At 47.6% G+C, this 15000-nt stretch overlaps 1 protein-coding gene across 1 annotated transcript; it reads right to left on the bottom strand.

The window, feature by feature from the left end:
* Positions 1 to 4482: 4482 nt before the first annotated feature.
* On the bottom strand, positions 4483 to 11610 carry shld2 (shieldin complex subunit 2; the record flags this gene model as incomplete). Its single annotated transcript, XM_053333504.1, has 9 exons — positions 4483 to 4692; positions 5016 to 5131; positions 5302 to 5545; positions 5709 to 5948; positions 6040 to 6174; positions 6612 to 6950; positions 7705 to 7843; positions 10518 to 11413; positions 11517 to 11610. Coding segments are annotated over 9 exons (2394 nt in total), but the record flags the coding sequence as incomplete, so codon positions are not given.
* Between the last annotated feature and the right edge of the window lie 3390 nt (positions 11611 to 15000).

The raw sequence follows: 15000 nt of genomic DNA, 5'->3' as shown, positions 1-15000 counted from the left end.
AACATTTTGACTATTTTAAACCTTAATAAAAGCTAAAATATAAAATATATGAAATCATTTGTGTTTTATTTTAAATAAGATGACAGTGATCATGTGATTTCCTGTGCTGCTGGTTGAAGGGTCAGAGGTCGAATAGAAACAGATTAAAGTGATTTTACTGTTGAATCGTTTTAACAGCGTCTGCAGAACTTTATGAATAATTATTATTAATATAATAATTATTATAATTATTATAATATTACCTCCAGGCTGTTTGCAGGGTTCGGCTTCACATCACATGACTCACTTTAATTACAGTATGAACGTTAACTCCACCCGTCCACTGCTGCAGGGAGAACGAATCAAACGCCCAGAACCTGAAAACAGATTCAGCTCATTACAGATACTCATGTCAAAAGATACGAAGAATGATAATAATAATAATGATAATGATATTTTCATTATAGTCAAACATGGTTCATATAAACTTGAACAGATATAAACTATAATGTTGTTGTTGTTATTTAAAGAGATTCATAACTGACTCTTTAAATATGTTTTTATCACTGATGTTTAGTCTTCATGAGGTCTAGTTTAAATTTAATCGTATGAATAACTCTGAACACATTCATCAAATTTCTGCTTTTAATCCATTTAGAGAGAATATATTAGAGGAGAGGGAGGAAGGAAGGAAGGAAGGAAGGAAGGAAGGAAGGAAGGAAGGAAGGAGAATATATTAGAGGATTATGGTAAATATGTCTAAGTGGTGTAACCATAAAAACTTTGGACCAAATAATTCAACTTGCTTAAAAACAGTAAATAGTCAATAAAACACCTTCCTTCCTTCCTTCCTTCCTTCCTTCCTACCTAACACCATATCAATTAGTTAGGCATGATCTTACATCCTTCCTTCCTTCCTTCCTTCCTTCCTTCCTTCCTACCTAACACCATATCAACTAGTTTGGCATGATCTTACATCCTTCCTTCCTTCCTTCCTTCCTTCCTTCCTAACACCATATCAACTAGTTAGGCATGATCTTACATCCTTCCTTCCTTCCTTCCTTCCTTCCTTCCTTCCTACCTAACACCATACCAACTAGTGTGGCATGATCTTACATTATAACTTTTATATTAAATAAAGCTAATGGAATACTATTGTTCTAAATATTACATTTCATCTGGTTACCATGGAGACCAGGAAACATTTACATGTTTTAAATGAAGTCATTATTAGTATAAGTCCACTTAAACACCCTGTAGCTGATCACATGTTTAATATCTATCATTCTTTTGTGGTTACACCATTTGACATTTTGTGGTTACACCATTTGACATGTTCAGGAGCATTCAGTCTGTCTTTTGGTAAAAATGGTTTAAATGTGATTTAAATGATATAAAAGCAACAGAAATACTAAATGTAATCTTGTATTAATATATTAATGATGTTGAGTCGTAACCTCCATGATGTCTTGCTGCATTGAGCTGTAACCTCCATGATGTCTTGCTGCATTGAGCTGTAACCTCCATGATGTCTTGCTGCATTGAGCTGTAACCTCCATGATGTCTTGCTGCATTGAGCTGTAACCTCCATGATGTCTTGCTGCATTGAGCTGTAACCTCCATGATGTCTTGCTGCATTGAGCTGTAACCTCCATGATGTCTTGCTGCGGAGGGCTGAATTTATCCTGATGCTGCTTTTAAAGAGTTTAACTCATTTATGGATTCATCATCGTACCAACTCTTATTATCACTGAGCTTTATTCTTCCTGTTTATACAGGAAGTAACCATATTATTACGCTGACATCAGCTTTATTGTGAAGAGGTGGACTTCCTGTTGCAGGTGATCTGGTGGAGGAGACGGTGAAGAACGTGATGGGAGGAAACAAGGAGAAGGAAGGAGAGAAGAAGGAGGAGGGAGAGAAGAAGGAGGAGGAGAAGGGAGGCTTCGGGCTAGGAGACGCTCTGTCTCTGGTGGGAGGAAACAAGGAGAAGGAAGGAGGAGACGGAGGAGGAGGTGAGTCACTGGAGCCGGCTGGAGCCACGATCACATGACACAAACCAACCAATCATTGATTGACTTGAATTTTCGGACATTTGAGTAAATTTCTACAAACATTTGGTTTAGCATGTAGCATGTTTACGTTAGCATGTAGCATGTTTACATTAGCATGTAGCTTCTTTACATTAGCATGTAGTGTGTTTACATTAGCATGTAGCATGTAGCATGTTTACGTTAGTATGTAGCATATAGCGTGATTACGTTAGCATGTAGCATGTTTATGTTAGCATGTAGCATGTTTATGTTAGCATGTTAGCATGTTTACGTTAGCATGTTAGCGTGTAGCTTGGCTGCAGACTCTCAGTGTGTTTGTGTTTTCAGGTGTGGACGTGAACAAAGTTCTGGGAGGATTATTCAAGTAGAAACTTTAAAACTTCGTCGTCGTCATGGAGACGAGAGGAGCAGAGTGACCTTCAGTGACCTTCAGTTTTCTGACCTTTAGTAACCTTCAGTTTTCTGACCTTTGACCCTGATTTGAAATAAACGTCATTAAATCTTCAGCGTTGATTTTTTTGTCTCCAAACATGAAAATCACATTTATTTATGTTTATATATATATTTATTATCTATCTATTTATTTATTTATCATTAAAAGATCAACATGAGTCTGACTGGATCAAATATATTATATATTATATTATATTATTATATTATTATATATATATATATATATATATATATATATATGTTATAACTTCCTGTGTGTATGTAGAGATGAAACGTTCTGCAGACATTTGATGATCGATGTCTCCTGTAGAATATAAATATATATAAATACATTAATAGTTATAAACCCTAAACCTAGATATAAACTATTAAATAAAGCTGTTAGATATAAACTATTAAATAAAGCTGTTAGATATAAACTATTAAATAAAGCTGTTAGATATAATCTAGGGCTGTCAAACGATTAATTTTTTAAATCGCGATTAATCGCAGTTTCCATAGTTAATCACGATTAATGGCGTTTTGAATTGCATGTTTAAAATCCTGTTATTTTCCATTTGAAGGCAGTTTTAAGCCCATAATGTAAAGCATTTCTTACCAGAGTGTCTTAACTGGGAATCAATCACGGCTCTGCTGCGACTCCCACACTCCAAAATGGTCCTTTGGTGGAGCTGAGGCTGGCTTGGCTGCACCTGGGTGTTTAGCGTGGAGGTGCTAACTCAAACTCCAGGGTTAGGGTGGGGTTAGAGTGGGGTAGGGTTAGGGAGGGGTAGGGTAGGGTGGGGTTAGGGTGGGGTTAGGGTGGGGTAGGGTGGGTTAGGGTTAGGGTGGGGTTAGGGTGGGGTGGGGGTAGGGTGGGGTAGGGTGGGGGTAGGGTGGGGTAGGGTTAGTTGCTCAGAGCTCAGTTAGGGTTGAACGTGTTTGGCAGCAGGACAGAAGCAGCAGCTCGATGAGTTTGGGGCTGAAGAGCTGCGGCAGGGTTCAGACCACGCGGCTTCACATCAGCAGGAAATACCACAGGAAGTCCCGGTGGGTTGCCGGGGGGGGGGGTGTGTGTTGAAATGTAAAATACTTTTAATATAACACAGAGATACACACACACACACACACACACACACACACACACACACACACACACACTCACAGACACACGCACACACACACATACACACACACACAGACACACACACACACACACACACATACACACACACACACACACACACACACACACACACATACACACACACACACAGACACTCTGATTATGAAACGTTTAATAATTTCAAACATGAACTTTGTTTCTAAACTGACTTCATTTATTTCTGGGTTTGTTTGGGTTGTCATGGTTACTGTGTTACTGTGGTTGCCGGGTTACTGTGGTTGCCGGGCGACTGTGGTTACTGGGTTACTGTGGTTACCGGGTTACTGGGTTACTGTGGTTGCCAGGTTACTGGGTTACTGTGGTTGCCGGGTTACTGGGTTACTGTGGTTACTGGGTTACTGTGGTTGCCGGGCTACTGTGGTTACTGGGTTACTGTGGTTGCCGGGCGACGGTGTCACTGTCGTAAAACGAGATGTCAATTTGAAAAAATAAAATAAATGAAAACAAACATTTGAAGTTTATGATGTTTTAAAAGCTCGATGCTCAGACCAGTACTAACCCTAACCCCCGTCTCCATGGCAACATTACTCCACTCAGAGTCAGCGAGTAAATACAAAGCTTTAATAAACAGTTTATATCTCAGCCAATCAGGAGGCTTTAACCATAATCATGTGATCCAGTCACATCCTGTCCATCTGGTCTCTCTGAAACTGCAGAGTCTGGATGGTTCTGGTCTACAGAGACGGGGGGGGGGGCTGCAGGTCCAGCAGGGTCAGGTCCTGGGTGATGGTGGGTCCGGGGGGGGCTGCAGGTCCAGCAGGATCAGGTCCTGGGTGATGGGGGGTCTGGGGGGGGCTGCAGGTCCAGCAGGATCAGGTCCTGGGGGGGGGGGGCTGCAGGTCCAGCAGGATCAGGTCCTGGGTGATGGGGGGTCCGGGGGGGGCTGCAGGTCCAGCAGGACCAGGTCCTGGGTGATGGGGACGCTGTTCTCATCGGACAGGAAGTGACTCCGAACCGTGATGACGAAGGATTCTGTGGACAGGAAGAGGATCTGGATCCGCTCTGCTGCCACCTGGAGGAGCTTCACCTGAGAGCCTGGAGCTGGGGGGGGGGGGGGGAGTGGAGGGGGCGGGGGGGGTCAATACATCATTACCAGGCGGGGAGTTCTGGTCCAACCAGGAAGTAACTTGGAGCTGCATTCTATCAAAAGGCCACCAGGGGGCGACCGTCTCTATACAAGTCAATGGAGAAGTAACTTAGAGCTGCATTCTATCAAAAGGCCACCAGGGGGCGACCGTCTCTATACAAGTCAATGGAGGGGATTGTTTCTATTGATCCTCACAGTTTATTATTATATATATATATTATTGATCATGTGACTATCAGGTATTGATCATGTGACTATCAGGTATTGCTGAACCTACCTGAGCTGCGGTGGAGCTGATCAGGTGGAACGTTGAGGATGTTCTGCAGAGGAACCGGAGGAACCTGAACGAGCACCTGGCTGCTGCCCCCCCCCCTCACTGTCAGCACCGCCGGCCTGAAACACACAGCAGTCAATCAGAAGAAGCCCCGCCCCCCAGCACAGATCCAGCCCCGCCCCCAGCACAGATCCAGCCCCGCCCCCCCAGCACAGATCCAGCCCTGCCCCCCAGCCCTGCCCCCCAGTCCCGCCCCCCCCCCCCCCCCCCGATTGGCCGGCGGGGGTACCTGTAGTAGCGGCGTACGGCGGTGTGGGGCAGGCAGGGGTAACAGGGGCAGTAGATGCCGTTAGCGTCCGTGTCCAGCTCGCCACCGCAGCGCCCGCAGCCCGTATACGTGATGTCATCAGTCAGCGCCGCCACGATGCCGGCCAATGGCGTGCAGCCGTCCAGGACCTGCCGTGGTGCATTCTGGGAAGGAGAGGAGTCCTGGAACTGGAAGGAGACGACCTGGACTCTGAGATCCACCTCACCTGGAGAGGGGTCAGGGGTCAGGGGTCAGGGGTCACATGATATATAATATACATACTCTATATACCCTCTAGATGGTTATAATATATTATATATATATGAGTCTATAGATGATATAGATATATATATGTATATGTATATCTATGATAGCAGGTTTAGGGTTACCAGAGTATCTCTGGGACAGCAGGGTGTGGAGGTCCAGCTCCAGACTGCTGCTGGTCCTGGTCTGGCTGGTCCTGGTCTGGCTGGTCCTGGTCCTGGTCTGGCTGGTCCTGGTCCAGTCCTGGGCCCGGGGGTCTGCCGGGTCCAGAGACCTGACGGAGCTCCAGGGGGTCGAGTGCAGCTCTGGGAGGTCAGAGGTCAAACCCTCCCTCACCAACAGGAAGCGGACGTCCCAGACAACAGCTGATAGACGATGACATCACAGAGTCATTACATCATCTACTTAGTGTGTGTGTGTGTGTGTGTGTGTGTGTGTGTGTGTGTGTGTGTATACCTCTGTCTCTGTTGAACTTTGGCAGCCAGTCCACGGCCCCCCCCCACAGCAGCAGCGCCCCCTGCTGTCCGCCCGGCTGCTCCACAGTCACAACAGTCTGATGCTGGAGGCCTGACTCTGCCCCCCCCCTCCATACTGACACACACAGGTACACACACACACAGACACACAGGTACACACACACACACACACACACACACACACACACACACAGGTACACACACACACACACACACAGCATGTTAAACCCTCCACAGGTGCATTGTGGGAAACAGTACATATGAAGGTGATTGGTCAAACAGCGTGTTGCTACGGTAGTAACATGCTGGTTGCCATAGCAACAGAACGTCCTGTTTCCATTGGCCATAGAGTTTATTTCTCCATTATCCTGAAGTAGTGTGTGTGTGTGTGTGTATATGCGTATGTGTGTGTGTTTGTACCTGTTTGTGTGTGTGTGTGTGTACCTGTGTGTGTGTGTGTGTGTACCTGTTTGTGTGTGTGTGTGTGTGTGTACCTGTTTGTGTGTGTGTGTGTGTGTACCTGTGTGTGTGTCTGTGTGTGTGTGTGTGTACCTGTTTGTGTGTGTGTGACACGCAGCAGGGCGTGAACCAGCGTGTTGACCTGTAGTGACCTCAGGGTGGCGTAAGGGAGGCGGTTCAGGTCCTGGGGGGGGCGGCGGGGGAGGGACACCAGCAGGGGGCGCTGCTCCCGAAGAAAACCACACAGAGAGCTGAGAGCACGGGGGTCCACCTGCTGAGCAGCTGGAGGGGGGGCGGAGCCAGCTGGCAGGGAGGCGGGGCCAGTGTGTGGGGGGGCGGAGCCAGCGATCGGTCCCAGGTTGAGCAGTTTGCTTCTGAACGTCGACTGAAGGACAGTTTCTGCTCTCCACCTGTCCTCCCTCACCTGCAGCTCTACACACACACACACACACACACACACACACACACACGCACACACACGCACACAGACAGAGACACACACACACACACAGACAGAGACACACGCACACACACAGGTGATTGGTTACCTGTGATCAGGTGATTGGTTACCAGTGATCAGCTGATTGGTTACCTGTGATCAGCTGATTGGTTACCAGTGATCAGCTGATTGGTTACCTGTGGTCAGGTGATTGGTTACCTGTGGTCAGGTGAGTGGTTACCTGTGATCAGCTGATTGGTGACCTGTGATCAGGTGATTGGTTACCTGTGATCAGGTGATCGGTTACCTGTGATCAGGTGATTGGTTACCTGTGGTCAGGTGAGTGGTTACCTGTGATCAGCTGATTGGTTACCTGTGGTCAGGTGAGTGGTTACCTGTGGTCAGGTGATTGGTTACCTGTGGTCAGGTGATTGATGACCTGTGATCAGGTGAGTGGTTACCTGTGATCAGCTGATTGGTGACCTGTGATCAGGTGATTGGTTACCTGTGATCAGGTGATTGGTTACCTGTGATCAGGTGAGTGGTTACCTGTGATCAGGTGATTGGTGACCTGTGATCAGGTGATTGGTTACCTGTGATCAGGTGAGTGGTTACCTGTGATCAGGTGATTGGTTACCTGTGATCAGGTGAGTGGTTACCTGTGATCAGGTGAGTGGTTACCTGTGATCAGGTGATTGGTTACCTGTGATCAGGTGATTGGTTACCTGTGATCAGCTGATTGGTTACCTGTGATCAGCAGGATGTCTCCCGGGCTGACCGTCAGCACCCAGAACGCCGCCCGTCTCCACAGCAGCAGCTTCCTGTCAGCAGCTGATTGGTCGGTCACAACGATGGAAGCCAGAGGCACCAAGGGCCCCGCCTTCACCTTTGACCCCCCAGACAGGAAGCAGGAAGTATTCACACGTTACACACAGGAAGGGGATCATGTGACTGCAGCGCTACGTGGACACTGATAATATAATAATAATAAACAGTAATAACTCTGCTCCTCCTGCTGCTCCTCCCTTCAACCTGCTCCTCCTGCTCCTCCCTTCAACCTGCTCCTCCTGCTCCTCCCTTCAACCTGCTCCTCCTGCTCCTCCCTTCAACCTGCTCCTCCTGCTCCTCCCTTCAACCTGCTCCTCCCTTCATAACACAACCTGTTCCTCCCTTCATAACACAACCTGCTCCTCCCTTCATACCACAACCTGCTCCTCCCTTCATACCACAATCTGCTCCTCCCTTCAACCTGCTCCTCATGCTCCTCCCTTCAACCTGCTCCTCCCTTCAACCTGCTCCTCCCTTCATAACACAACCTGCTCCTCCCTTCATACCACAACCTGCTCCTCCCTTCATAACACAACCTGCTCCTCCCTTCATACCACAACCTGCTCCTCCCTTCATAACACAATCTGCTCCTCCCTTCAACCTGCTCCTCCCTTCATACACAACCTGCTCCTCCCTTCATAACACAACCTGCTCCTCCCTTCATAACACAACCTTCTCCTCCCTTCATACCACAATCTGCTCCTCCCTTCATAACACAACCTGCTCCTCCCTTCATAACACAACCTGCTCCTCCCTTCAACCTGCTCCTCCCTTCATACACAACCTGCTCCTCCCTTCATACCACAATCTGCTCCTCCCTTCATACCACAACCTGCTCCTCCCTTCATACCACAACCTGCTCCTCCCTTCATACACCACCTGCTCCTCCCTTCAACCTGCTCCTCCCTTCATACACAACCTGCTCCTCCCTTCATAACACAACCTGCTCCTCCCTTCATACCACAATCTGCTCCTCCCTTCATAACACAACCTGCTCCTCCCTTCATAACACAACCTGCTCCTCCCTTCAACCTGCTCCTCCCTTCATACACAACCTGCTCCTCCCTTCATACCACAATCTGCTCCTCCCTTCATATCACAACCTGCTCCTCCCTTCATAACACAACCTGCTCCTCCCTTCATACCACAACCTGCTCCTCCCTTCATAACACAACCTGCTCCTCCCTTCATACACAACCTGCTCCTCCCTTCATAACACAACTTGCTCCTCCCATCATAACACAACCTGCTCCTCCCTTCATAGCACAACCTGCTCCTCCCTTCATACACAACCTGCTCCTCCCTTCATAACACAACCTGCTCCTCCCTTCATAACACAACCTGCTCCTCCCTTCATACCACAACCTGCTCCTCCCTTCATACCAAAACCTGCTCCTCCCTTCATACCAAAACCTGCTCCTCCCTTCATACACAACCTGCTCCTCCCTTCATACCACAACCTGCTCCTCCCTTCATACACCACCTGCTCCTCCCTTCAACCTGCTCCTCCCTTCATACACAACCTGCTCCTCCCTTCATAACACAACCTGCTCCTCCCTTCATAACACAACCTGCTCCTCCCTTCATACCACAATCTGCTCCTCCCTTCATAACACAACCTGCTCCTCCCTTCATAACACAACCTGCTCCTCCCTTCAACCTGCTCCTCCCTTCATACACAACCTGCTCCTCCCTTCATACCACAATCTGCTCCTCCCTTCATACCACAACCTGCTCCTCCCTTCATAACACAACCTGCTCCTCCCTTCATACCACAACCTGCTCCTCCCTTCATAACACAACCTGCTCCTCCCTTCATACACAACCTGCTCCTCCCTTCATAACACAACTTGCTCCTCCCTTCATAGCACAACCTGCTCCTCCCTTCATACCACAACCTGCTCCTCCCTTCATAACACAACCTGCTCCTCCCTTCATAACACAACCTGCTCCTCCCTTCATAACACAACCTGCTCCTCCCTTCATACCAAAACCTGCTCCTCCCTTCATACACAACCTGCTCCTCCCTTCATACCACAACCTGCTCCTCCCTTCATACACAACCTTCTCCTCCCTTCATACCACAACCTGCTCCTCCCTTCATACACAATCTGCTCCTCCCTTCATAACACAACCTGCTCCTCCCTTCATAACACAACCTGCTCCTCCCTTCATACACAACCTGCTCCTCCCTTCATACACAATCTGCTCCTCCCTTCATAACACAACCTGCTCCTCCCTTCATACACCTCCTGCTCCTCCCTTCATACACAATCTGCTCCTCCCTTCATAACACAATCTACTCCTCCCTTCATACACCTCCTGCTCCTCCCTTCGTACCACAACCTGCTCCTCCCTTCAACCTGCTCCTCCCTTCATACACAACCTGCTCCTCCCTTCATATCACAACCTACTCCTCCCTTCATAACACAACCTGCTCCTCCCTTCATACCACAACCTGCTCCTCCCTTCATACACCTCCTGCTCCTCCCTTCGTACCACAACCTACTCCTCCCTTCATAACACAACCTGCTCCTCCCTTCATAACACAACCTGCTCCTCCCTTCATAACACAATCTACTCCTCCCTTCATACACCTCCTGCTCCTCCCTTCGTACCACAACCTGCTCCTCCCTTCATAACACAACCTGCTCCTCCCTTCAACCTGCTCCTCCCTTCATACACAACCTGCTCCTCCCTTCATAACTCTCAGACATTAACTACGGACTCACCTGGACTTCCTTCAGGTAGCAGGGATGAACCACGGCAACCAGGACAGAGTACCGCCCCCCACCCTCACAGTGGGCCAGAAGGGTGGGGAGGGCACCCCGGGGCCTGGTGGGGGGGGCTAGGGGCCTGGTGGGGTGGTCTAGGGGCCTGGTGGGGGGGTCTAGAGGCCTGGTAGGGGGGGCTAGGTGTCTGGTGGGGGGGGCTAGGGGCCTGGTAGGGGGGTCTAGGTGCCTGGTGGGGGGGTCTAGGTGCCTGGTGGGGGGGGCTATGGGCCTTGTGGGGGGGTCTTCAGAGAGTCGAGCCTTTTTAAGGTCAGGTGATTTTGGGGGGGGGTCGTCCTCCTGGGAGCACAGCACCCCCTCTGTGGTGGTCTCCATGACGACGCCACTTTCTTGCACCCTCACGAGGGGGCCGGGCAGCTGGGGGGGGGCAGGGCTTCCTCTCAGGACCAGGGCCTGGCTCAAAGTCCACGTGGACAGGAAGTGAGTCTGGACCGACAGGTTCTGGACCAGGTGCTCAGCATGAGGTCCAGGTCCTGGTTCTGGTCCTGGTCCAGGTTCTAGTCCAGGTCCAGGTTCTAGTCCAGGTTGTGGTCCAGGTCCTGGTTCTGGTCCTGGTCCAGGTTCTAGTCCAGGTTGTGGTCCAGGTCCTGGTTCTGGTCCTGGTCCAGGTTCTAGTCCAGGTTGTGGTCCAGGTCCTGGTTCTGGTCCTGGTCCAGGTTCTAGTCCAGGTCCAGGTCCAGGTCCTGGTCCAGATTCTAGTCCAGGTCCAGGTTCTAGACCAGGTCCAGGTTCTAGTCCAGGTCCAGGTCCAGGTTCTAGTCCAGGTCCAGGGAAGCAGTGGTCCAGATACTCCTGAACTGAACTCTGAGTCTCTGTGGACCAATCAGCTTCTTGGTCTGTAATAATAAAGATTAAGAATAAACTTTTATACAAACAGGAAGTCCTGAGTTTCTGCCCCCCCCCCCCCCCCAACGCCCCCTCCCCCTCCCCCCATCTCACCTGCTGCAGGTCTCAGGTGTGCTTCCTGCCAGGTGAGCTCCAGGTGGGTCCAGCCTGAGGGGGGGGTCCCAGCTGCAGACCCCCCCAGCTCACAGGGGGGGGTCCCGGCTGCAGACCCCCCCAGCTCACAGGGGCGGGTCCCGGCAGCAGACCCCCCCAGCTCACAGGGGGGGGCCCCCAGGAACACGTGGATCCTCCGCCGGTCACACATGATCCAATCAGCTTCCAGAGAAGTGATCATGTGACCTGACCAGGTGAGCCAATCAGACGACAGGAAGTTACTGTTACTACCATCCTACTGTTACTACCATCCTACTGTTACTACCATCCTACTGTTACTGTTACTACCATCCTACTGTTACTACCATCCTACTGTTACTGTTACTACCATCCTACTGTTACTGTTACTACCATCCTACTGTTACTGTTACTGTTACTACCATCCTACTGTTACTGTTACTACCATCCTACTGTTACTGTTACTACCATCCTACTGTTACTGTTACTACCATCCTACTGTTACTACCATCCTACTGTTACTACCATCCTACTGTTACTGTTACTACCATCCTACTGTTACTGTTACTACCATCCTACTGTTACTGTTACTACCATCCTACTGTTACTACCATCCTACTGTTACTGTTACTACCATCCTACTGTTACTACCATCCTACTGTTACTACCATCCTACTGTTACTGTTACTACCATCCTACTGTTACTACCATCCTACTGTTACTGTTACTACCATCCTACTGTTACTGTTACTACCATCCTACTGTTACTGTTACTGTTACTACCATCCTACTGTTACTGTTACTACCATCCTACTGTTACTGTTACTACCATCCTACTGTTACTACCATCCTACTGTTACTACCATCCTACTGTTACTACCATCCTACTGTTACTGTTACTGCCATCCTACTGTTACTGTTACTACCATCCTACTGTTACTACCATCCTACTGTTACTGTTACTACCATCCTACTGTTACTGTTACTACCATCCTACTGTTACTACCATCCTACTGTTACTACCATCCTACTGTTACTGTTACTACCATCCTACTGTTACTACCATCCTACTGTTACTACCATCCTACTGTTACTGTTACTACCATCCTACTGTTACTGTTACTACCATCCTACTGTTACTACCATCCTACTGTTATTGTTTCTACCATCCTACTGTTACTACCATCCTACTGTTACTACCATCCTACTGTTACTACCATCCTACTGTTACTGTTACTACCATCCTACTGTTACTACCATCCTACTGTTACTGTTACTACCATCCTACTGTTACTGTTACTACCATCCTACTGTTGCTGTTACTACCATCCTACTGTTACTACCATCCTACTGTTACTGTTACTACCATCCTACTGTTACTGTTACTACCATCCTACTGTTACTGTTACTACCATCCTACTGTTACTACCATCCTACTGTTACTGTTACTACCATCCTACTGTTACTACCATCCTACTGTTACTGTTACTACCATCCTACTGTTACTACCATCCTACTGTTACTGTTACTACCATCCTACTGTTACTGTTACTGCCATCCTACTGTTACTACCATCCTACTGTTACTACCATCCTACTGTTACTGTTACTACCATCCTGTTACTGTTACTACCATCCTACTGTTACTGTTACTACCATCCTACTGTTACTACCATCCTACTGTTACTGTTACTACCATCCTACTGTTACTACCATCCTACTGTTACTGTTACTACCATCCTACTGTTACTACCATCCTACTGTTACTGTTACTGCCATCCTACTGTTACTACCATCCTACTGTTACTACCATCCTACTGTTACTGTTACTACCATCCTGTTACTGTTACTACCATCCTACTGTTACTGTTACTACCATCCTACTGTTACTACCATCCTACTGTTACTGTAACTACCATCCTACTGTTACTACCATCCTACTGTTACTACCATCCTACTGTTACTGTAACTACCATCCTACTGTTACTACCATCCTACTGTTACTGTAACTACCATCCTACTGTTACTGTTACTACCATCCTACTGTTACTGTTACTACCATCCTGTTACTGTTACTACCATCCTACTGTTACTGTTACTACCATCCTACTGTTACTACCATCCTACTGTTACTGTAACTACCATCCTACTGTTACTACCATCCTACTGTTACTACCATCCTACTGTTACTGTTACTACCATCCTACTGTTACTGTTACTACCATCCTACTGTTACTACCATCCTACTGTTACTGTTACTACCATCCTACTGTTACTGTTACTACCATCCTACTGTTACTACCATCCTACTGTTACTGCTACTACCATCCTACTGTTACTGTTACTACCATCCTACTGTTACTGCTACTACCATCCTACTGTTACTGTTACTACCATCCTACTGTTACTGTTACTACCATCCTACTGTTACTACCATCCTACTGTTACTGTTACTACCATCCTACTGTTACTGTTACTGCCATCCTACTGTTACTGTTACTACCATCCTACTGTTACTGTTACTACCATCCTACTGTTACTACCATCCTACTGTTACTGTTACTGCCATCCTACTGTTACTGTTACTACCATCCTACTGTTACTGCCATCCTACTGTTACTGTTACTACCATCCTACTGTTACTACCATCCTACTGTTACTGTTACTACCATCCTACTGTTACTACCATCCTACTGTTACTGTTACTACCATCCTACTGTTACTGTTACTACCATCCTACTGTTACTGTTACTACCATCCTACTGTTACTGTTACTACCATCCCACTGTTACTGTTACTACCATCCTACTGTTACTGTTACTACCATCCTACTGTTACTGTTACTACCATCCTACTGTTACTACCATCCTACTGTTACTGTTACTACCATCCTACTGTTACTACCATCCTACTGTTACTGTTACTACCATCCTACTGTTACTACCATCCTACTGTTACTGTTACTACCATCCTACTGTTACTACCATCCTACTGTTACTGTTACTACCATCCTACTGTTACTACCATCCTACTGTTACTGTTACTACCATCCTACTGTTACTACCATCCTACTGTTACTGTTACTACCATCCTACTGTTACTGTTACTACCATCCTACTGTTACTACCATCCTACTGTTACTGTTACTACCATCCTACTGTTACTACCATCCTACTGTTACTGTTACTACCATCCTACTGTTACTACCATTCTACTGTTACTGTTACTACCATCCTACTGTTACTGTTACTACCATCCTACTGTTACTGTTACTACCATCCTACTGTTACTACCATCCTACTGTTACTGTTACTACCATCCTACTGTTACTACCATCCTACTGTTACTGTTACTACCATCCTACTGTTACTGCCATCCTACTGTTACTACCATCCTACTGTTACTGTTACTACCATCCTACTGTTACTACCATCCTACTGTTACTGTTACTACCATCCTACTGTTAC

The sequence above is a fragment of the Scomber japonicus genome, chromosome 14 (genome assembly GCF_027409825.1).
Source record: "Scomber japonicus isolate fScoJap1 chromosome 14, fScoJap1.pri, whole genome shotgun sequence".
NCBI classification, from domain to species: Eukaryota; Metazoa; Chordata; class Actinopteri; order Scombriformes; family Scombridae; genus Scomber; species Scomber japonicus.
The sequence above is the reverse complement of the archived record's forward strand: the minus strand, read 5'-3'. Positions and strand labels throughout refer to the sequence as shown.